Source organism: Chiloscyllium punctatum, chromosome X (assembly GCF_047496795.1).
Source record: "Chiloscyllium punctatum isolate Juve2018m chromosome X, sChiPun1.3, whole genome shotgun sequence".
In the NCBI taxonomy this organism is placed as follows: Eukaryota; Metazoa; Chordata; class Chondrichthyes; order Orectolobiformes; family Hemiscylliidae; genus Chiloscyllium; species Chiloscyllium punctatum.
The window spans coordinates 20,817,541-20,842,784 of record NC_092791.1 but is presented as its reverse complement, the minus strand read 5'-3'; the positions used below and the strand labels follow the sequence as shown (position 1 = coordinate 20,842,784).

The following is a 25,244-nucleotide window of genomic DNA, read 5'->3' as shown; positions in this document are numbered from 1 at the left end:
GGGGGGGGTGAGGTGGGAGCTGGGGATACATAAGGAACAAAGTTATTTGTAACATAAATACTCTCCAACAGGAAACACCAAAACCACTTCAGTCTCATTGCTGAATTGGTAGACCAGCTTACTCTATCAACCAGATATTGAAGGGCACACCTACACTAACACCAGAACACCATGTTTATATAATGGCTTGATCAGGGCAACAGATCAAGCAACAGGACAACAAAATGTTCTTTATGTGGGTTTGCTCGCTGAGCTAGGTTTGTTTTCAGACCTTTTGTCATCATACTAGGTATGATCTGCAATGAGCCTCCGAATGAAGCACTGGTGGTGTAGCCCGCTTTCTATGTTTGAGTTTCCTAGGGTCAGTGATGTTATTTCCTATGGTGACATCATTTCCTGTTCTTTGACTTGGATCCCATTTACCACCCCCAGAAAGAGAACAGGAAATGACATCGCCAACCCAAGGAAACAAACAAAGCAGGCTACACCACCAGTGCTTCATTCAGAGGCTCACTGAAGATATTACTAGTATGGTGATGGAACATCTGAAAACAAACCTTCCAGCTCAGCGAGCAAACCTACATCCAGAACCTCAACCTGAGCTACAAATCTTCTCAAAACTTACTATCACACAAAAAGTGTGTATGGATAATATGACTTTAGAGTCCAGTCAACAGGAATAGACAGATGAGTCTAATGTGAAGCTAATCCAGAACAAGAACAACATACTAAATAAGGGCTGGAGCAAGCCATCCAGCCTTTCACACAGGCTCCACCATTCAATACAGTCACTGCTTCAAATAAGTTTTCCTGCCAGTTCCTCCACTCAATTCAGAGACACCAAAAATGTCTCCACCTTAAATATCTTCACTGATGGCATATCTACAATTGTCTAGGATACAGGATTTAAAAAGCTTCAACCTTTTATTGAAGACATTTCCAATCTCAATCCCAAACAATTGGTCCCTTATCCTGAGGCTATGCCTCAGTGTTCTAAATTCCTTAGCCATGGGAAACAAAGCCTTCAAAGGCCCTTTCTATCTTTTATGTTCAAATGAAATCACCTCTCATCCCTCTCAATGCCAGATAGACAATTTACCGTAACATCTCAATCTAGTGATTATTCACTCTACCACCTCCAATTCAAAGTGTGGAATATCTTTCCTTAAATTATGGAAACCAAAATTACATACAATATTCTAGGTATTGTCTCACTAAATCCCTGTACAACTGGAACAAGACTTCTTCATTCTGGCATTCCAATTATCCTGTACTAAAGGACTTATACATTCATGGGATGTGAGCGCACTGGCTGGACCAGCATTTATTGCCCATTCCCAATTGCTTTGGGAAGGTAGTGATCCACCTTAACTGCTACAGGCCACATGCTGTAGGTTGATCCACAATGCCCTTGAGAGAATTCCAGGATTTTGACCCAGTCACACTGAAGGAGTGTTGACAATTTCCAAGTCAGGATGGTGAGTGACTTGGAGGAGAACTTCCAAGTGGTATTCCCACATATCTGCTGTCTTTGTCCTTTAGGTGGTGGACGTTGCAGGTTTGGAACATGCTGTTGAAGGAACCTTGGCAAGTTATTACAGTGCATCTTGTAGGTGCTACACACTGCTAACCACTATGCATTGGTGGTGGAGGGAGTGAATGTTGAAGGTGGTAGATGGGGCATCAATAAAAGCAGACTTTTGTCCTGGATGGTATAGAGCTTCCTGAGCTGCTCTCAGTCAAGTGGAGAATATTTCATCATATTCCTGACCTTTGCCCAGAACAGTGGGCAGGCTTTGGGGAGACAGGTTGGGAGTTACTCACCACACAATTGCTCACCTTTGACCTGCTCTTGTAGCTAGTGTTTACACAGCTAGGCAACTCTCCAGATGTTGATAGCAAGAGTTCAGCACCAGTGATATCTTTGAACACCAGTCATCATCTACTGTGGCAGCTAAAGAACCCTGTCATTTTAACGAGCAATGCTGGAAAGAAAATCAGAGCTTTACAGGTCCAGAATACAACAGGCCAGAACGTTTCTAATCTGGTACTAGAGTATGCACAAGCAGGTGGTTTATATTGGCACAAATTGTCTTCGTTCTGTAATCTTAACTTACTAAGTCAAGGGTCACATTTTCAGATGTTTCCTGTTTTGTTGCTCCTGATGCCTTTAATGTCAAATGTTGACTTGTTGATGTGGATAAGGATTGGTTTTCTTTTGTAAAAGAATGGAATTTGACACTATTTAAAATCGCCAAAGTGTGCTGGGGGTGGTGGGGGGGGGGGGGGGGGTGGTGTAGAAGGAGTTGTCCTGGCACAGCACATTAAGTTGAACAGTTACTTGCTTATGCTTACTGAAGCTTATACATCTTGCAACACAACATGTGGGCCTCAGCAAATGGATGCAACCATTCATGACAACCAGTAGACTGAACAGCCAGTTAATGCCTGCATGCAAAATAAACGGATGGAGGAAGGGACACAGCAAGAGCCTATTCTCATCCTAAAGTAAAAAGAAACCAGTATGTTTTATTTCCTGTCTGAATACAGTGTACACCAGGTGACAAAGAAACCAGATGCTTTGTATGTTGATTCAAGTGGCTGTCAAGAGTTTACTTGGTTTCCCTGCTCTCATTTGACATTCAATAGGTAGATGTGTATTACGTAAACAATGTTTTGGAGGTGGCAAGCTGCAAGTGGTTCATTTGCAGGCTTTGATTGCCAACTGAACAGTTGCTTTCTGTATTCAATCCTATACATACAGTACCATTTGTCTTGATTAGCAATGAGTGATGTTGTGCCTCATTTATTACTTTGATGCAAGATGATCAAGTTACCTCTTCTCAACATCACTAACTCAGCATTAAACTGCTGTAGAACAGAAATCATTAATGGCTGTAAATTCTTCATTCTGGCAATGTGCCAGGACTGAGCTTTGCACCTCAAGTGTGATGGCATGGTCCAAGATAATTGGAGAATAAGTATTTCAGTACACACATTCTACTGCTGTTCCAAAGCACCAACATAATACTGCTGTCTCACCCAAAGAGCATCACAGTCCTATTTCAAACATTAGGAGCAGTTTGTCTTTCCATTGTATTCCCAGTAGCTGGCTGGGGGAACCTTTGAGCAACAGGTTTCTCAGAACGGTCAGTGTGACCAAAGAGATGCAATTCCCCCATCACACACAGCTGTAATATCTCACTTCACACCCCTCCTTGATCAAGCTTTAGTCAGCTGTCTCACTTTCTCCTTGTGACTCAGTATCAGATTTTGTACCTGTGAAACAAATGGGTTCATTTTACTACAGTGGAGATGCATATAGAAATGCAATTTGCTGTTATGACAGATAGAGCAAACACATTAAGGAAATGAACTGAGTTTTGACTTCAGAACAGAAGCTTCAAGGTCTCAGTTCAGAAAAAAAAAGAGCTCTTTTCCCCCCAGCAAGAGAATCAATTTCAGTTCAGTTCAGAGGAACTAGCCACTTCAGCAGAAGGGATTGCTAGTCTGGAGTTTCCAAGACAGGAGGGTAGTGATAAAAAGCTTCAAGGTGTTAGTTAGACACTTAATGGTAAGGTCCTGGGGAGTGTTGCTGAACAAAGACCTTGGAGTGCAGGTTCATAGTTCCTTGAAAGTAGAGTTGCAGATAGATAGGATAGCGAAGGTGTTTAGTATGCTTTCCATTCTTGGTCAGAGTATGGAGTACAGGAGTTGGGAGGTCATGTTGCGCTGTACAGGACATTGGTTAGGCCACTTTTGGAATATTGTGCACAGTTCTGGTCTCCCTCCTACCGTAATGATGTTGTGAAACTTGAAAGGATTCAGAAGCAATTTAGAAGGATGTTGCCAGGGTTGGAGGGTCTGAGCTATAGGAAGACAGTAGGCTGGGGCTGTTTTCTTTGGAGCATCAGAGGCTGAGGGGTGACCATTTAGAGGTTTATAAAATCTGAGGGGCATGGATAGGGTCAATAGCCAAGGTCTTTTCCCTGGAGTGGAGATATCCAGAACTAAAGGACACAGGTTTAGGGTAACAGGGGAAAGATATAAAAGGGACCCAAGGGGCAACGTTTTCACACAGTGCATGTATGGAATGAGCTGCCAGAGGAAGTGGAGATTGGTACAATTACAACATTTAAAAGGCATCTGGATGGGTATATGAATAAGAAAGGTTTAGAGGGATACGGGCCAAGTGCTGGCAAATGGGACTAGATTAGGTTACAATATCTGTTTGACATGGATGAGTTGGACCAAAGGGTCTGTTCCTGTGCTGTACATCCCTACCAGTAACTGAAAATGTTTTGGCCATCAGAGAAAGTGTCACCCTAGTGGACTCAAAGGAATCAGAAGAACAGTCTCAACAATCCAAAGGAACAAAAACTGGAAACCATTAATTAAGTAAAGATTTAATAAGTTGAGAAAGGAGTTATATTTCCCTTTTGAGTGTCTAACAGAAGTTTGGGAAACAAATTAAAACTTTGACCTGTGTGAAGATTTTTTCTAACTATCTTATATATAGTCTTTTGTGCGATGTTCTGTTGAACAACATCTGCAGCCTTTTATGAATGTTTCAGTGACTAGCCATGTTAACAAATTGAAAAACAACAAGATATATGTGATCGATCAAGCCAGGTTTCATTCTGGGATCTGACGTGACCAGTATTACCATCAAGTGGGATCATAACAGTAGATCCAACTTGAAACTAAGCCACCTTTCACATCTTTCATTCCTTTTACCACTATTGGGACTGTCTCTTCAGCCATCTAGGCCCTATGTTTGAAATTCCCTCACACTCTCCTCCTTGCAACTCACCTCTGAACAAGCTTTGAATCACCATTTCTAACCCCTGCTTTAGTTTATTTTCTGTATTTCTTTGCGTAGCTTCAGTACAACAGGATCATGATCAGATGGGCCAACAGGCTGAGAAGTGGCAGGTGGAGTTTAATTTAGATAAATGCGAGGTGCTGCATTTTGGAAAGGCAAATCAGAGCAAGGCCTGGACACTTAATGGCAACCTCCTGGGGAGCATTGCTGAAGAAAGACCTTGGAGTGCGGGTTCATAGATCCTTGAAAGTAGAGTCACAGGTAGATGGGATGGTGAAGGCATTTAGTATAAAATTTTCCTTTATTGGTCAGAGCATTGAGTATAGTATTGGAGGTCATGTTGTGGCTGTACAGGACATTAGTTAGACCACTTTTAGAATATTACATACAATTCTGGTCGCCTTCCTATCAGAAGGATGTTGCGAAACTTGAAAGGGTTCAGCGAAGATTTACAAGGATGTTGCCAGGGTTGGAGCATTGGAGCTATAATTAGAGGCTGAATAGGCTGGTACTGTTTTCCCTGGAGTGTCAGAGGCTGAGGAGGGACCTTGTAGAGGTTAATAAAATCATGAGGGGCATGGATAGGGTGAAGAGACAGACAAAATCTTGTCCCTGGGGTGGGGGAGTCCAGAACTAGAGGGCATAGGTTTAGGGTGAGAGGGGAAGATATAACAAGACTTAAGGGGCAACCTTTTCAGAGAGTGGTGAGTGTATGGAATGAGCTGCCAGGCATTTGGATGGGTACATGAATAGGAAGGGTTTAGAGGGATGTGGGCCAAGTGCTGGCAAATGGGACTAGAATAATTTTGGATATCTGGTCAGCATGGATGAGCAGGACCAAAGGGTCTGTTTCCATGCTGTACTCATGACTATGAAATACCTGGGACATTCCTACATTAAAGACACTCTGTAAAGACAAATTGTTGATTTGCATTCAGTTGACTGCAGCTCATTAACCTTCTGGTTACACATTCACACAGAAATGCAAATATCAAGAACAAATCTTCTGAACATGATTTTACTTGTACTCATTGTATTTAATCATTAAACATGGAGGTTTAAATACAGGCTAACAGCGTCTCAGAGGTGAAGCACGTGTCAGGGTGGGGGGAGGGAGGGAGAGAAAAACACTGATACTGGTCTTTCTACTAAAACTGTCAATCTTACCCAGCCAAGTGAGCAGTCTGCTCCCTAATCTCAATCAAACTTAGTTTGAAACAGAAAGTGAAGATGCTTATGCATTTTCTGCACGCGATATGGGTGATGCTGGCAAGGCTGCCATTTATTATCCCTCACCGATTACTCCAGAAACGAGCAGACCCTCAAACTGCTGCAGTCCTTGTGACAATGGTGCTCCTGCAGCTGGCAGAAAAACCTTCGCTCTCACTTTGCTTTCATTTAGGAAGATGGAAAGCATTCTAGGCTTCCAGACAATCCAATACAACTAGCAAAACGTTTGTGGCCAGAAAGGTTTGGCATTCTCAAGAAAACAGATTGGATTAGAACAATTCACACAAGATGCAATATAAAAATCCCAGAGCTGTACGTATGCATAGAACGTAATGATTGTACAAAAATTGCAACTCTTTTGGACAAGCTTTCAGTTTTAATGAAAAAAATGAAAGGAACTGTAGAATATGATCCCTGTATAAAGATGGTAGTAGTTCTGCAGTCCCATGTAATAACAGAACAGAATAATGGAAGTGGTTGCAACACAGAAGGCAGCCATTGAGATAATCGAGCCAGTGATGGATCTCCATAACAGCACTTTAGCTTGTCCCATTACCCCTCCCTGCCCATGCATTTTCTTTCCCTTTCAGGCACTTATCCAATTCTGTTTGAGAACTGCTTTTTCAATTTTACACCAATGGGATTCTTCTTAAATAGTCCTTCACTTCAACAATTAAGTACAGTATTAAAAGATGAATCTGATTAATATTGTGCCCATTTTGTTTCTAGTGACAGTGTTACAACTGTGTGCTACCCTTGAGCAGGAGCCCATTATAAATCAAGCTCTCTATGCAGGCTAGCCTGCATAAAACTTGGTTCATTAAAACTTTTTACTAACAGCTTTGTCAAAACAAAGAAAACCAATTGCTTTATAATGATTAAATGGAATATATAAAAATAAACCTCAAATAAGCCTCCTGCACTCCCACAATTTTTAAACTATTAAAATACAAAACATATCCAGAATATAAGCAGATCTTGAATAGCTGACTAATTTAGATAAACACCAAGTCAAAGCTCGTGTCTGGAGCGGTGGAGCAGCAGGATACTCAATATTTCCTGCTAATTGGCAATTTGTTATTCGTTTATATCAGAGAATGTTGTGGATTTTACTAAAACGGAAAAAAAACGTTTTTTTAAAATATATCGATATACTGTTAAGACATAACAGTGCAGCATTAATATTGGATATGGTTATTTGCTGATTGTTTAACCATACCGTTCACGAGGTGTCACTAGAAGAATGCCCATTCTACATTCCAGTTTACCGGCTTCACTAGAACTGTGGGCGAATTAGATCTTGACATCTGATCTGAACAACCAGGGCTGAAGGGAAATGCCCCCTGGAAAGGTAAACGAGGAGCAATGAAGAGGAACTGCTATTTAACATGACATGATTCATCAACTGAGCATTGACTCTGACGAAAATTTACCGGCGACTATCCCGGAAACTGCATCATAAACGGTGTCAAGCCTTGTTTATAGCCAGTCTAATCATTGAACAGAAAAAAGCGTTCTGCCATCCTTGTTAATGACCAATCACTGATCATGCACAAACAAAAAAAAAAAATCGCAATTCCCTACCTGAAATGTAGATTATAACCGGCAGTTTCCCTCCTATTTAAGTGCTGTACAGGGATTTAAATGGCGCTTGACTGGGCGAGTCCTTTTTTTTCCTCCACAACAGCTTTTCATACAATATGCAATCAACCCTTTTTCCAAACAGACTCGTGTTAATGAAAGTGTTCGTTTTTGACCGGTGGGTGTGCTTGGGTTTGCTGCGATCAGATAGAAAGGGCTGGCAGGCGATGGCTTGGGTGGCGAGGTAAGGGTGCGAAAGAAGGTAACTAAGTTGGTGAAACTGACTTACCGCAACCCTTGCTCTAACCAGTTACAATGTACCGACCTGTCCTATAACAATAGACTCAGCGTTCCACTGCGCTGCTATTTATAGATATGACGACGCCCAGGGATACAAAGCGCCTGCGTGGAGATGCCCAGTGCATCCCGGGAATTGTGGTTTGTTCTTTCTCCTTGTTCTTGCTGTCAAGACACCCCCCCCCCCCCAACTCCCACGCCAAAAGAAACCACCTTTGATCTGCGCCTTTCCAAACAAAAAGAGACACGTTTACCACAGTGACCTTCAGTCAGTTTCAGCCTTGAGAGCCGTGTCATTTCCAATTGTCCCCGCCCGTGCCGACAGTGAAATCCGCACGGAACGTCCATGTCGATTTCCGAGTACCGCCAGCGCGGCGTCAACCCAGGTAAACAATCGTTCATTCATGACACGTGGCTCAAGGTGCCAAAAGACAGGTGTAAGAAAAAAAACGATTCAGGGGGGAAAGTTACAGACATGTTTTTATAACTCTCTGAAGGTTTTCCTTTGTTCTCAGTTCTGGATTTTGTTTCACGAACAGCATGGACAATAAAGAGGGCATGAATAAGACTGACTCTGAAAGCACTATTCTGATAACCAATGAGAGCGACGTTGGCCTCTCGACAACTGTCCAACGAGCCATAGGAAAAATCGAGACCGCGCAGTTGGCGAGAGCAAGACAGGTAAAAACACTTCTGAAGGAACGTAAGGAAAAATATAGTCAGTTGTCAAAAGAGAGGACAGCAGCATGTCCCGTGCCCCCTTCCCCGCCTTAAAAAAAACTCCATGAGAATGACATACGTTTGATGAAAATATCCAGTGCTGGAAGAGTTGCGGTCATCACCCCATTGTCTTCTTCAGCACCATCATGTCACTGTAACTTATGAAACTGACCATACACCTGTCAATAGTTATTGCTTCGCAGAGACTTCGTTCGTCATACTGTACTTTTCTTGGAATCTTTGCCCTTCTTTCAGTTTTCTTCGGATTTTTCATTTTGTTTACCCTCGATTTAGATCTGGGACCGGAATCTCAATGGAAACATTGTATTCCAAAGCAGCGTTCCTTGACAGGAAGAAAACAGATAAGATGTTTATTGTACCAAGTGATATTGCACTGAAAGCTATTCAACTTTGACACTGATATTTATACACCTCACACATTAAAACCTCACACATTAAAGCAGCAATTCTCGGTAATAAAGAGCGAACACTGCCAACACGGTTCAGCGTCTCGATCGCCCATCACCCTGGTAAAAACAATAACTGCAGATGCTGGAAACCAGATTCTGGATTCGTGGTGCTGGAAAAGCACAGCAGTTCAGGCAGCATCCGAGGAGCAGTAAAAACGACGTTTCGGGCAAAAGCCCTTCATCCCATCACCCTGGCCTAGACTGGGTTAATCCAATGGAGGGTCCTGCCTCGACAATACTGAGTCATTCTAGTGGCTGCCCAGGGGCGCACAAGTGGGAGACTGGATGATTAATTTTGGTAACAGCAGTAAATTCAGTAGAAAAGGTGGTGGAAGCAAAAATCCTCACAAGGCTATGGACCAAGCGCTGGAAAATGGGATTAAAATAGTTAGTTAAAAATCTCACAACACCAGGTTATAGTCCAACAGGTTTATTTGGAAGCACTAGCTTTTGGATGTAACTGAAATTATACATTGAAAAATACCTTGATTGTTGAGTCTCTTAACCAGCATCTCCAAATCATGACTAGAATAGTTAGGTTCTTGTTTTTGACTGGTGCAGACTCAAAGGGCCTTTTTCTGCGTTGTAAACCTCTGTGATTCTATCACCATATGATAAACATACCCAAACATACAGAGACATAGTCAGATGCACACAAACAGACACACATGTACAGAAACATAAACACACACACACAGACATGAGTCAAAGAATGTGGTGCTGGAAAAGCACAGCGGGTCAGGCAGCATCCGAGGAGCATGAAAATCAACGTTTCGGGCATAAGCTCTTCTTCAGGAATGAGGGGGCTGAGAGATAAATGGGAGGGGGTGGGGCTTGGGGGAAGCCAGACAGGAATGCGATAGGTAGATGAAGGTGGGAGTGAAGGTCGGAGAGTGGAACGATTATCTGGGAAGGAAGATGGACAGGCAGGACAGTTCAAGAGGGTGGTGCTGAGTTGGAAGGTTGAATCTGTGATAAGGTGGGGGGAGGGGAATTGAGGAAAGTGGTGAAATTCACATTGATGCCCTGGGGTTGGGGGGTCCCAAGGCGGAAGAGGAGGCATTCTTTCTCTAGGCATCGGGTGGCTAGAGTTTGGCGGTGGAGAAGGCCCAGGACTTGCACGTCCTTGGTGGAGTGGCAGGGGGAGTTAACGTGTTCGGCTGCAGGGCGGTGGGGTTGTTTAATGCATGTGTCCCAGAGATGTTCTCTGAAATGTTCTGCAAGTTGGCATCCTGTCTCCACAATGTAGAGGAGACCACATCAAGAGCAACGGACACAGTAGGTGAGGTGTGTGGAAGTGCAGGTAGGTCTCTGTCAGGTGTGGAAGGATCCTTTGGGGCCTTAGACGAAGGTGAGAGTGGAGGTGTGGGTGCAGGTTTTGCATTTCTTGCTGTGACAGGAGAAGATGCTGGGAATGGAGGGTGGGTTAGTGGGGGGCATGGACCTAACAAGGGAGTCATGGAGGGAATGGTTTCTGCGAAATGCAGCTGGGTGGGGAGGGAAATATATCTCTGGTGGTAGGGTCTGTTTGTAACTGGTGGAAATAGCAGAAGATGCTGCGATGTATCCAGAGGTTGGTGTACACATCCATCCACCATGACAAAGGCTTCCACGCCCTCCGTTTCTTCCTCTCCCACTGACCCAATCAGTACCCTTCCACTGACACACTCATCTGCTTGGCAAACCGGTCCTCACCCTCAACAATTTTTCCTTCAAATCCTCCAATTTCTTCCAGATCATGGGCACCCACATGGGCCCCAGCTATGCTTGTCTCTTCGTCTAGTACATGGAACAGTCTAATTTCCGCAGCTACACCAGCACCATTCCCCACCTTTTCCTCCGTTACATCGAAGACTATATTAGTGCCACCTCGTGCTCCCACGCAGAGGTTGAACAGTTCATCAACTTCATGAACACCTTCCAACCTGGCGTCAACTTCACCTGGAACATCTCGGACACCTCTCTCCCCTTCCTTGTGGACCTCTCTATCTCCATTTCCAGCGACTGACTCAACACAGACATCTACTACAAACCCACTAACTCCCACAGCTACCTGGAATACACCTCCTCCCACCCTGCCTCCTGTAATAACGCTATCCCTTATTCCCAAATGCTTTGCCTCCACTGCATCTGCTCCCAGGAGGACTACTTCCACCATAGAACATCTCAGATGGCCTCCTTCTTCAAAGACTGCAATTTCCCCTCCTACATGGTCAACAATGCCCTCCAGTGCATCTTCTCCTCTTCCCACATCTCTGCCCTTGAACCCCACCCCTCCAATCACAACAAGGGCAGAACCCCACTGGTCCTCACCTTCCACCCCGCCAACCTCCGGATACATCCGGATACATCATCCTCCACCAGTTCCGCTACCTATAAACAGATCCCACAACGAGAGATATAGTTCCCTCTCCACCCCTGTCTGTGTTCCGGAGAGACCATTTCCTCTGCGACTCCCTTGTTAGGTCCACGTCCCCCACCAACCCACCCTCCACTCCCTGCACCTTCCCCTGCCACCGCATTGTTGGAGTCTATTGTTGGGAAACCCCATCTAGTTCACTAATGTCCTTTAGGGGAGGAAACTCCTATCTTTGTCTGGACCAAATGTGACTCCATACCCATAGTTAAGTTGACTCTTAACTGCCTTTTGGGATGGGCAATAAGTGCTGACTTAGCCAGCAATGCCCTTAACCTTATGAATTTTTTAAAAAACATAGAGACATGCACATACACATACGCAGACATGGACAGATAACACATACGTACAGAGATAAGGACAAACAGATACGGGAATGTGGCAAATAGACACACATATGCAGAGATAAATATAAACAGACATGCACGCAGAGAATGGGCAGTTAGACATACACACATATGTACAGGGATTCAAACAGACAGACACATGCACATGCATACAGCGATACAAACAAACAGACATACACATGCAGAGAATCAGACAGATATATATACTCAGAAAACGTAATGGCAAATTTAAATGAATAACATGAACTGGGATTTGAACTTGTTGGCATTTTATCAAGTCCTGACAATGGAACTCTATTTTACGAGAAACGGTGATGTGTGGCATGTTTTTCTTAATTTATGGAAGTTGAAATTTTCGGTCATAGAGTCATAGAGAGTCATAGAGATGTACAGCATGAAAACAGACCCTTCGGTCCAACCCGTCCATGCTGACCAGATATCCCAACCCAATCTGGTCCACCTGCCAGCACCCGGCCCATATCCCTCCAAACCCTTCCTATTCATATACCCATCCAAATGCCTTTTAAATGTTGCAATTGTACCAGCCTCCACCACTTCCTCTGGCAACTCATTCCATACACGTACCACCCTCTGTGTGAAAAGGTTGCCCCGTAGGTCCCTTTTATATCTTTCCCCTCTCACCCTAAACCTATGCCCTCTAGTTCTGGACTCCCCGACCCCAGGGAAAAGACTTTGTCTATTTATCCTATCCATGCCCCTCATAATTTTGTAAACCTCTATAAGGTCACCCCTCAGCCTCCGATGCTCCAGGGAAAACAGCCCCAGCCTGTTCAGCCTCTCCCTATAGCTCAAATCCTCCAACCCTGGCAACATCCTTGTAAATCTTTTCTGAACCCTTTCAAGTTTCACAACATCCTTCCGATAGGAAGGAGACCAGAATTGCACGGAATATTCCAAACGTGGCCTAACCAATGTCCTGTACAGCCGCAACATGACCTCCCAACTCCTGTACTCAGTACTCTGACCAATAAAAGAAAGCATACCAAATGCCTTCTTCACTATCCTATCTACCTGTGACTCCACTTTCAAGAAGCTATGAACCTGCACTCCAAGGTCTCTTTGTTCAGCAACACTCCCTCAGACCTTACCATTAAGTGTATAAGTCCTGCTAAGATTTGCTTTACCAAAATGCAACACCTCGCATTTATCTGAATTAAACTCCATCTGCCACTTCTCAACCCATTGGCCCATATGTTCAAGATCCTGTTGTAATTTGAGGTGATCCTCTTCGCTGTCCACTACACCTCCAATTTTGGTGTCATCTGCAAACTTACTAACTGTACCTCTTATGCTTACATCTAAATTGTTTATGTCAATGACAAAAAGTAGTGGACCCAGCACCAATCCTTGTGGCACTCCACTGGTCACAGGCCCCCAGTCTGAAAAACAACCCTCCACCACCACCCTCTGTCTTCTACCTTTGAGCCAGTTCTATATCCAAATGGCTAGTTCTCCCTGTATTCCGTGAGATCTAACCTTGCTAATCAGTCTCCCATGGGGAACCTTGTCGAACGCCTTACTGAAGCCCATATAGATAAGACGATAGACAATAGACAATAGACGCAGGAGTAGGCCATTCAGCCCTTCGAGCCTGCACCGCCATTCAATATGATCATGGCTGATCATTCCCAATCAGTATCCTGTTCCAGTCTTATCTCCTCCATAACCCTTGACTCCACTATCTTTAAGAGCTCCATCCAATTCTTTCTTAAATGAATCCAGAGACTGGGCCTCCACTGCCCTCTGGGGCTGGGCATTCCACACAGCCACCACTCTCTGGGTGAAGTAGTTTCTCCTCACCTCTGTCCTAAATGGTCTACCCCGTATTTTTAAGTTGTGTCCTCTGGTTCGGCACTCCCCCATCAGCGGAAATATGTTTCCTCCTGCCAGAGTGTCCAATCCTTTCATAATCCTATACGTTTCAATCAGATCCCCTCTCAGTCTTCTATACTCAAGGGTATACAAGCCCAGTCGCTTCAGTCTTTCCGTGTAAGGCAATCCTGCCATTCCAGGAATTGACCTCGTGAACCTACGCTGCACTCCCTCAATAGCCAGAATGTCTTTCCTCAAATTTGGAGACCAGAACTGTACACAGTATTCCAGGTGTGGTCTCACCAGGGCCCTGTACAGCTGCAGAAGCACCTCTTTGCTTCTATACTCAATTCCTCTTGTTATGAAGGCCAGCATGCTATTAGCCTTCTTCACGACCTGCTGTACCTGCATGCTTGCCTTCATTGACTGGTGGACAAGAACACCCAGATCTCTCTGAACAGCCCCTTTACCTAATTTGATACCATTGAGGTAGTAATCTACCTTCCTGTTCTTGCCACCAAAGTGGATAACCAGACATTTATCCACATTAAACTGCATCTGCCATGCATCTGCCCACTCACCTAACTTGTCCAGGTCACCCTGTAATCTCCTAACATCCTCATCACATTTCACCCTACCACCCAGCTTTGTGTCATCAGCAAATTTGCTAATGTTATTGCTGATACCATCTTCTATATCATTTACATATATTGTAAAAAGCTGCGGTCCCAGCACGGATCCCTGCGGTACCCCACTGGTCACTGCCTGCCATTCCGAAATGGAGCCGTTAATCACTACCCTTTGTTTCCTATTAGCCAACCAGTTCTCTATCCAATCTAGTACTTTGCCCCCAATACCGTGCGCCCTAATTTTACTCACTAACCTCTTGTGTGGGACTTTATCAAAAGCTTTCTGAAAGTCCAGGTACACTACATCCACTGGATCTCCCTCGTCCATCTTCCGAGTTACATCCTCAAAAAATTCAAGAAGATTAGTCAAGCATGATTTCCCCTTCATAAATCCATGCTGACTGTCCTATCCTGTTACTATTATCCAGATGTGCCGTAATTTCATCCTTTATAATAGACTCCAGCATCTTTCCCACCACTGAGGTCAGACTAACTGGTCTATAATTTCCTGCTTTCTCCCGCCCACCCTTCTTAAAAAGTGGCACAACATTAGCCGCCCTCCAATCCTCAGGAACCGACCCCGATTCTATTGAACTCTGGAAAATTATCACCAGCGCATCCACGATTTCCCGAGCCACCTCCTTCAGTACCCTGGGATGCAGGCCATCAGGTCCCGGAGACTTATCAACCTTCAGACCTAACAGTCTCTCCAACACCAAATCCTGGCAAATATAAATTCCCTTAAGTTCAGGTCCTTCAGCCACTGTTACCTCAGGGAGATTGCTTGAGTCTTCCCCAGTGAACACAGATCTGAAGTACCCATTTAATTCCTCTGCCATTTCTTTGTTCCCAGTAATATATTCCCCTGTTTCTGTCTTCAAGGGCCCAATTTTTGTCCCAACCATTTTTTGCCTTGGACATACCTAAAAAAGCTTTTACTATCCTCCTTTATATTCTTGGCCAGTTTACCTTCGTACCTCATTTTTTCTCTGCGTATTTCCTTCTTACTAATCCTCTGTTGTTCTTTAAAAGCTTCCCAGTCCTCAGTTTTCCCACTTATCTTCGCTAAGTTATACTTTTTCTCTTTTAACTTTATATGTTTCTTTACTTCCCTCGTCAGCCACGGCCGCCCATGTCTCCTCCTGGGATCTTTCTTCCTTTTAGGAATGAACTGATCCTGCAACTTCTGCATTATACACAGAAATATCCGCCATTGTTCCTCCACGGTCTTCCCTGTTAAGGTATTGCACCATTGAACTTTGGCCAGTTGCTCCCTCATAGCTCCATACTTCCCTTTATTCAACTGAAATATTGTCACTTCCGATTGTACCCACTCCCTCTCAAATTGCAGATTGCAAATTGTAGATCACATCTACCGCTCTGCCCTCATCAATCCTCTTTGTTACTTCTTCAAAAAGCTCAATCAAGTTTGTGAGACATGATTTCCCATGCACAAAGCCATGTTGACTATCCCTAATCGGACCTTGCCTTTCCAAATATACACACACCCTGTCCCTGAGGATTCCCTCCAACAACGTCAGGCTCACCAGACTAAAGTTCCCTGGCTTGTCCTTACCACCCTTTTTAAACAGTGGACCACGTTAGCCAACCTCCAGTCTTCCGGCACCTCACCTGTGACTATTGATGATACAAATATCTCAGTAAGAGGCCCAGCAATCACTTCTCTAGCTTCCCACAGTGTTCTAGGGTACTGATCAGGTCCTGGGGATTTATCCACCTTTACCCAATCCAAGACATCCAGCATTCCTCCCCTGTAATCTGGACATTTTGCAAGGTGTCACCATCTATTTCCCTACAGTCTATATCTTCCATATCCTTTCCACAGTAAATACTGATGCAAAATACTCATTTAGTTTCTCCCTCATTTTCTGCGGCTCCACACAAAGGCCGCCTTGCTAATCTTTGAGGGGCCCTATTCTCTCCCGAGTTACCCTTTTGTCCTTAATGTATTTGTAAAAATGTTTTGGATTCTCCTTAAATCTATTCGCCAAAGCTATCTCAAGTCCCCTTTCTGCCCTCCTGATTTCCCTCTTAAGTTTACTCCTACTTCCTTTATATTCTTCTAAGGATTCACTCGATCTATCCTGTCTATACCTTACATATGCTTCCTTCTTTTTCTTAACTAAACCCTCAATTTCTTTTGCTGAAAATGTGTTGCTGGAAAAGCGCAGCAGGTCAGGCAGCATCCAAGGAACAGGAGAATTGACGTTTCGGGCATGAGTCCTTCTTCAGGAAGGGCTTATGCCCGAAACGTCGATTCTCCTGCTCCTTGGATGCTGCCTGACCTGCTGAGCTTTTCCAGCAACACATTTTCAGCTCTGATCTCCAGCATCTGCAGTCCTCACTTTCTCCTCAATTTCTTTAGTCATCCAGCATTCCCTATACCTACCAGCCTTTCCTTTCACCCAAACAGGAATATACTTTCTCTGGATTCTCGTTATCTCATTTCTGAAGGCTTCCCCATTTTCCAGCCGTCCCTTTACCTGCCAACATCTGCCCCCAATCAGCTTTTGAAAGTTCTTGCCTAATACCATCAAAATTGGCCTTCCTCCAATTTAGAACTTCAACTTTTAGATTGGGTCGATCCTTTTCCATCACTATTTTAAATCTAATAGAATTATAGTCGCTGGCCCCAAAGTGCTCTCCCACTGACACCTCAGTCACCTGCCCTGCCTTATTTCCCAAGAGTAGGTCAAGGTTTGCACCTTCTCTAGTAGGTACATCCACATACTGAATCAGAAAATGTTCTTGTACACACTTAACATACTCCTCCCCATCTATACCCTTAACACTACGGCAGTCCCGGTCTATGTTTGGAAAGTTCAATGTCTCATTGTGCTCTCCATATACATTGTATGCAAAACTGACATTTTCTTTTCATGTGAATGATATTTGTAGAGACTGTTGTCAGGGCAAAACTTCGTATTCATAACCCTTTTGTTGTCCGTAGTCATGGCAATCAGTTGTCACCATGGCAGACTGCATTGAACCAAAATTAGATCATTTTTCCTGAAGTGTTTTTAACTTGGTGATTCATTTGGAAATTTTAAATGAAATTGTTCTTGGGATGTAGGTGGCATTCTTGACAAGGCTGGTGCTTAATGCCCATCCCTAGTTGGACAGCGAAGTGTTGGGCGTTCTTCTCCAGCCACAAATAACGCTTGCAGTACAAATGAGTGACTTGCTGCATCTTGGTCTTCTATAATGTGTATATGACTGAGTTAAGCTTGTCTTATTACATTTATGGGTGGTTGGAACACAAATGGTTATGGCATAGACAAAGGATTAGTAAATTATTTGTATTTATAAAGTTTCTTACATTTCACACTGCTAGCAGTTATCTATGGGAAGCCATTGAGTGGGGAAATGTACAGGTGACAACATTAGTGCCAGCCAACACGACAAGTTACCAGGAAGTACTGAAGATTCAATTAAATATAACTATTTTTTATCATTATTCAGTATAACAGCTTTAAATTTGATTGGGAGCTCCTAGTAATTGGAAAGAGCTGTGTTGATGGTGTTTGTAGGAAAATTTCTCCCAGTGACCTTGCCAACATTTATCCCTCAACAAAATTGTAAAAATAATCTCGTTGTTTATTTTGATACTGTTTGTATGGTCTTGCTGAACATAAATTGACTGCAGTATTTTCTCACTTTACAATGGTAACTACACTTCAGCAGTACTTCAATGACTTTCAATCAGCTTGGGATATCCTTGAGGGCATGAAAAGCACTATGTATAAAAAATGTCTTCATTTTTTCCTTCATTAAGATACATTTTCTTTTCTTTGTCGTGTCCAGCAAAGATGTAGATAGACCAAGATAGGTGAATTGTGTCTTTTAGAGCTATTTGACATTTCCAAACATAATTGCAATTTTATTTTGAAATTACTAATTTGCTTGAATAGCTTTTTACTTTTTGATCTTTTCTTTTCTTTTAACATTTGCCAACAGGAAGTTGCAGAACGTTTGAAGGACATTCTGGACAAAGTGAATTTTGCTTTGAGTCACGCAAGATTTGACCACCAACAAGTGCCCAAAATCACCTTAACCCCTGAAAAAAAGGAAAGGGAATGGTTGATAGATACAATCGCTGAATTTGCAACTGGCAACAGCACCAAAGAGGAAATCTTAAAGTTTATTCTACAATGGCTATCAGACAGCAGTATGCAGTTTATTATAAACTAGTTGATCTCCAGTGGCGTTATGCATTGAATGGGGCAAATTGTAATCTAACTCACCCATTTTGAGAAGCAGAGAAGTGCAGTTGTTTGAAGTGTAAGACTTTCTGTGACGGGACAAGCTGAGGAGCTGGGTGATGTAAAAACAAGATATTTCAGCACTACAGCTGGTGGGAGGGTGTAATTACAGTGATTAATGAAAAACACACATTCATTATAAATGTAGACAGGGAATTTATGATAGGAACGGTTGTCATAAAAGTTTAACAAAAACCGATGAGGAAGTAAAGCTTTGTGCATAGGACATATGCATAAATCTTAGATTTTTGGTATTATTAAAATTGGTGTATTGAATATAGAATAGTAGGAACTCAATAATTTGCATGTCCTAATAGCAATGTAAGCAAGGAAAGAGGAGTTCCAGGTCATCCCATCAACCAGGATCCCATTAAACCATTTATTATATTCTCCATTACAATTCCCTTGCTTTGGGCTGGATATGGGCCAGGTAAAGTTTTGATTCAAACACTTCACCAGCAAGTATTTATGACACAGGTGACAGTCTAAAGAACAAGGCAACACTCAATAAAAGTATGTTATCCAGTGGGTAAAGACACTGTTTTTGTACAATACACAAGCTAATATGAAACAGGTTTCATTCCAGGCCTGTGTGCATGTGTCTCACAGCATTTGTAGCACCATGACTGAATTACTTATGAGGGCTAATCAGCCAGTGTCCTGTTGCTACTCTGCAGCTCTTGATGGAATATATTCATATGTGGATATCCAGTAAGAACAGCATCATAACTGAGTGGCTGAATATCATTAATTGTCAAAAAGCAGACTGATTTTAGGAAAATACGAATTTAACAAGAGGGATACATTGAATATAGGGTTGTTTGGCATTGGTGAAAAGGTCAGAATTTGTTGTCCATCCCAAATTGTCCTTGAAATGGGTGGCTTTCTGGGCTGTTTCAGAAGGCAGTTAAGAGCCAACCATGTCGTGGATCTGGAGTCATAAGTAGGCCAGACCAGGTAATGGCAGCAAACCTCCTTCCCTAAAGGGCATGAGTGAAATGGGTGGATTTTTACAGTAGTTTCATGGTCACCATTACTCAGGCTCATTTTATAATTCTAGATTTTAACAATTGAATTTAAATTCCAGCAGCTGTGGTTGGATTTGAACCCATATCCCCAGATCAGTGGTTTGGGTCTCTCGATTACAGGTCCAATTGCACTACCACTATACTATCACCTCTAATATTCCGATGTTTTTCATTAAACCGCATATTAGAACAATTCACGTTTTAGGTATGCACTTAATTAGAGTCAGCTGTAGGTTCCAAGGCAGGTTGTTGACTGTAGAAGTATTTGTAGGCCTAGTTTTAAGAATTATTCTCTCATGTTTATTAAATGGATCTTCATGATTTTCTATTTGCAATATAACCCAACCACATTGCAACAAATTATCAAGATGTGAAAGGACTGCAGAGTAAGACTTGTATTTAATTTATAATTCAACAATTGTATCAAAGCCAAATCTTTTCACATGAACAGAATTGGAAGTGCATCCACACATAAAGCATTTGATGATTAATATATGTTTATTGACATTTGCCAGGGACTGGAATGATGCCTTCAAGTGTGCAGTGTTGGATGAAATCAGCCCTTACAAATACCCAAAATGTGTTTCAAAAAGTTTAACAATATACTTAAAGGGGTTTAAAACTTTAGATTAAACATTTTGGTATAGGTTCACATTACTACTGTGTACATTAACATTAATTAATCAGTCAGAACAATTTCTCACTTTAAGTGATATTTTACTGAACCAATACTGGGTCCTGAGTGTTCTAATAATAGGATGCTAGCGTGGAGTCAGGCATTTTGTCCTAATACCCACTGATTTCATCCACTTTGAATCTAAAATTATAATCTTCTAAAGGTGAAAAGCTAGGAACAATTGAGTTCCATTTAATAATTCTTAAAAGTAGGCCTACAAATCAATGGCCAGATATATAGATCATTAAAATGTCGTAAACAGGTGCTTTATTTAATCAGCAAAGCTAATAGAATGCTGATTTTCATATCAAGAAATCCAAGTACAACAGACTGGAGGTCTCAGTTCAGCAACAAAAGCCCTATTTAGATCACACCAGTGAGTAGTTCTTGATAGGACACCTTAGGATACTGGCCTTGGGGGGAGTGCTGTGTGGATCTACTGAAATGATACCTGGATATGTTAAATTACAAGGAGAGATTACATAAACCAAGGTAGTCTTCCCTGGAATTTCAAAGGTTAAGGGGTGATTTAATCAGAGTTTTTCAAAGTATTAAGGGGAATAGACTGGATCGAGCGAAACTAGTTCCACTGGTTGGGGAGTCAAGAACTAGGGACCATAGTCTGAAAAACTGAGCAAGACCTTTCAGGTGTGAAATTAGGAAACACACCTATGCAGAAAGGGTGGTTAAAGTTTTGAACACTCCACCACAAAAAACAATTGATACTGGAACAATTGTTCATCTTAAATCAGAGATTGATAGATATTTACCAACCCAAAGTCTCCAGAGATATGGGACAAATGTGGGTATATGGAGTTAGGTTGCAGATAGCATGATTTCACTGCACAGGGAACTGACTGGAGAGACTGAATGGCTTCCTGCTGTTCCGAAAAGAGTCATTTTTAACGACATGCTAATTAAAAACGTTTAGATGAGGATGAAATCTCATTAGAAAGAAAGTGTCTGCAGAACCAACATGGTTTTATCAAAGGAACATTGTGTTTAGCTTATTTATTGGAGCTTTTTGAAGAAGTAACTTGTGCTGTAGATAAAGGGGGTCCAGTGAAAGTATTGTATTAGATTTCCAGAAGGTATTTCATAATCAAAAGTTATTATGGAAAATAAAAGCTCACGGTGTAGGGGTAACATATTGGCTTGAATAGAAGATTGGTGGGCTAACAGGAGGCAGAGAGTAGGAATAAATGAGTCTTTTTCAAGGTGGCAAGATATCACAAATGATGTACCACAGAAGTTGGTGCTGGGCATCAACTCATTACAATTTCATACAATTACAACATTTAGAAGGCATCTGGATGGGTATATGAACAGCAATGGCAAATGGGACTAGATTAGGTTAGGATATCTGGTCGGCATGGACAAGTTGGACCGAAGGGGTCTGTTTCCGTGCTGTCCATTTCTATGACTCTATAAATGATTTGGATGAAGGGATGAAAGCTACAATAACTAAATTTGTTGATGACACAAAGGTAGGTACGAAAGTGAGTGTGAAGAGGACAAAAAAAACCTACAAAGGAATATAGATAAGTGAGTGGGCAAAGATCTGGCAAATGGAGTACATTATCGGAAAATGTGGAATTGTCTTTTTGGCAGAGAGAATAAAGGAGCATGTTATTGAAATGGTGAGAGGTTGCGGAGCTCTGAGATGCAGAGAGATTTGGGTGTCCTCGTGCATGAATCACGGAAGGTTAGTCCTTAGGTACAGCAAGTAGTCAGGAAAGCTAATAGAATGTTATATTTTATTGTGAGGGAAATTGAATGCAACAGAAGGGAGGTTATGTTTCAGTTATACAGGGCAATGGTGAGCCTGCGTTTGGAGTACTGTGTACAGTACTGGTCATCATATTTACAAAAGGATGTTAAAGCATGGGAGGTAATTCAGAGGAGAGTCAGAGGTGACCTAATTGAAACATATAGTATCCTGATGAAACTTGACTGGATGTTTGTGGAGAAGGATGTTTCCTCTTGTGGGAAAATCTAGAAGGGGTCATAGTTTGAAAATAGTAGGGGGGTGTGCCCATTTATAAGAGATGAGGAAAACCTTTTCTCTGAGGGTTGTGAGTCTTTGTAATGCCCTGAAAAGGCAGTGGATGCAGAATTGTTAAATATTTTTAAGGCAGAGCTAGATAGATTCTTGATTACCAAGATGAAAGATTATCAGGGGAATACAGGAATGGAGAGTTGAGGTTAAAATCAGATCAGCCATGATTTTATTGAATGGCAGAACAGGACCAAAGAGCCAGGTGGCCTACTCTTGTTCCTTGTTTGTCTGTTTATAATTGTGAAATGTCTTCCCCAACCTCAGGACATCCTAAAACATCTTACAGCTAAAGAAGTACTTTTAAATTGTAGTCACTATTTTCACAAAGCAGGTAGAGCAGGCAGTTTACCCAGAAAGCTTTCATAGACACTAATTAAGTAAATAATCAGAACATCTTTTTTAAAGATCTTGGTTTAAGGAATAAATATTAACCAGAAGTGAAAAGAATTGCAGGTTGTGATCCCAAGATAAAGCTGGACAGTACAGCACTTTCATGTAATAAAACAGATTTTGACTTAGTCAGTTATTCAGTATCCCTGATCATGATTTGAAATCATGTGAGCCAGCCCCTAAGGCTGATGTGTTTGATGGGATAGTGTAATGTGAGCTTTACTCTGTATCTAATCCCGTGCTGTATCTGTCCTGGGTTTTTACTGGGATAATGTCGAGAGAGCTGTAGTCTGTATTTAAGCCTGTGCTGTATCAGCCTTTGGAGTGTTTGATGAGACAGTGTGTAGCAGGAGTGTTAGTCTGTATTTAACCTTGTTATGCCTAACTTGAGAGTGTTCAATTCTGCTTAAGATGCAAAGTATTTCACAGATTAGCATTAACTTCTCAATCTTGGTGAACACAAAACAAATGCATGAGAGTAATCGGTTTCAATAAAATTTACAAGCATGATTTTATGTTATACACGTATTTTGCAGATCAAACATTAATTGATGAAGAAGATATCGAGGAGGATAGAGAGATAGAGAAAACGTCGGCTGAATGGATAGAGGAAGTTAATGTGAAAGTGCAATCAAGCCTGGCTTCTTCCCAAGAGTGTATAGAAAATCTTCATAAAATATCAAAAACTCTGTTTAGCCTCCAACATGAACGTATAAAGCCAAAATCAGCAGGTACATTTACAAAAGTATTAGAGTTTGGCATATGTCCTAATGTCCAAATTTAAAGAAGACAAAGCTGTTATCTGGGCATGCAGTTTCCTGTGCTGTATGAGCTACTGCTGATGAAGCTTGCTACCACCATCCTCTTTTAAGCGTAGGGAGCTACAAGACTTGCTTGGTTCAGTCTGGTCAAGGAAAACCACTTCCTGGTCTAACTAGAAGAGTCTCTTGTAGTTAACGAGATATAGAGTCGTAGAGATTTACGGCACGGAAACAAACCCTTCAGTCCAACTCATCCATGCGAACCAGATATCCCAACCCAATCTAGTCCCACCTGCCAGCACCCGGCCCATATCCCTCCAAACCCTTCCTATCCATATACCCATCCAGATGCCTTTTAAATGTTCCAATTTTACTAGCCTCCACCACTGCCTCTGGCAGCTCATTCCATACATGTACCACCCTCTGCGTGAAAACGTTGTCCTTTAGGTCTCTTTTATATCTTTCCCCTCCCACCCTAAACCTATGCCCTCTAGTTCTGGACTCCCCCACCCCAGGGAAAAGACTTTGTCTATTTATCCTATCCATGCCCCTCAACCTCAGCCTCTGATGCTACCTTGGGATCTAGTCACTAGTTACATTAATATAAAAATTAGTACCAGGAATTTGAAGAGGAGCAGATATTAGGCCACACTGCTTCAAGATCTTAAACAATTCTTCCCACATATCCATATGACAATTATAGCAAGTGGTGCTGATGGCATTCTTCAGTATAAACCCTGTTGGATCCTTTCGGACCCATACTAATATTCCCCTGCCCCCAAAGCTTTTTTTTCTTTTTTAACGTCACACATTTGTGAATATAATTACATTTACCACAACCCCATTGCCCCAGATTTCTGAGTTTACACATTCAAGTGATCTGGAAGTTTTGCTGTTCTCCTGGAATGACTTCTCTTTGAACTTGGAAGACTGGTCTTCCACCTAGCAAACTACCATTGTCTTTGATTCTCTTTCTTGACAGTCTGAAGGTCCCATGATCTGGAGGAGCTTTAATATTGCTTGCTGAAAAGTAATTCCTTCTTTTCAGTATCTTGAGTCTATGAAATTGGCCATTCCCTCCTTGCAGTATTATATCTTGAATCATTGGACATTGCTTCTTGGTGGTAGCTTCCATGGAGTTGTATACACCACATTTTCAATCTGTATCTGCAGAGTTTTATTCTGAATCCACCTGTAGTTTTGTGTTGAAGCATGTAAACATTTTTACTTCAACATGTTGATTGGTTTGGACTTTCTCTTTCACCTCATTATTGGTTTTAGCTTGGCATGATCTCTATCACATTTACTGAGGATTCTTTCTAAGAAGATCAGGAAGTCAAATACAGTGCTTGAACATGTCTCTTCTGAGTCACCTCAGCATCTAACACCAGTCTTGAATCTAACATTATTATTTGTTCACCAAGCTTTGTTTCACTCTGAGTTAATCTATCAGTTATAGATTTGTCAATTGGCTGAAGTAAGGTATGCTGTTCATTGGCATCTCATTGCTTGTTCTTCATCACAAATCTTGCTGGCTCTTGTAGTCTGAGTACTCTTCAGTGTTGCTAGTAATGGAAAACATTTCTGCCAATCTGGTACATTCACACATTGCCACCTTGTTGACAGTCAAAAACAAATTTCTGAAGTCATTTTAACTAATCTCAGTGAATTCTTCTTTTGTTTGAGTTCTGCAGAGAGC

General features: G+C 42.1%; 2 protein-coding genes across 11 annotated transcripts in view; one reads left to right on the top strand and one right to left on the bottom strand.

Moving 5' to 3' along the window:
• Positions 1-8,245, bottom strand: part of LOC140471188 (cysteine/serine-rich nuclear protein 2-like) — a 75,748-nt gene extending 67,503 nt beyond the window's left edge. For 2 of the 8 annotated variants that reach the window (XM_072567085.1, XM_072567086.1), the window contains exon 1: positions 7,640-7,999. The gene's annotated coding sequence lies outside the window, so the exon portion shown is untranslated. Of the gene's footprint in view, positions 1-1,839; positions 1,986-7,274; positions 7,399-7,639; positions 8,000-8,196 lie in introns of those variants that run through there. The other 6 variants (XM_072567081.1, XM_072567082.1, XM_072567080.1 and 3 more) reach the window with 6 other exon arrangements.
• LOC140471185 (uncharacterized) overlaps positions 8,126-25,244 on the top strand; it is a 44,031-nt gene continuing 26,912 nt past the window's right edge. For 2 of the 3 annotated variants that reach the window (XR_011956882.1, XM_072567073.1), the window contains exons 1-4: positions 8,126-8,319; positions 8,473-8,614; positions 18,327-18,537; positions 23,321-23,515. Coding sequence is in view for 2 of the 3 variants with exons in the window: in XM_072567073.1 (XP_072423174.1) it covers positions 8,474-8,614; positions 18,327-18,537; positions 23,321-23,515 (547 nt within the window). In the remaining variant the exon portion in view is untranslated. Of the gene's footprint in view, positions 8,320-8,453; positions 8,615-18,326; positions 18,538-23,320; positions 23,516-25,244 lie in introns of those variants that run through there. The other variant, XM_072567074.1, reaches the window with a different exon arrangement.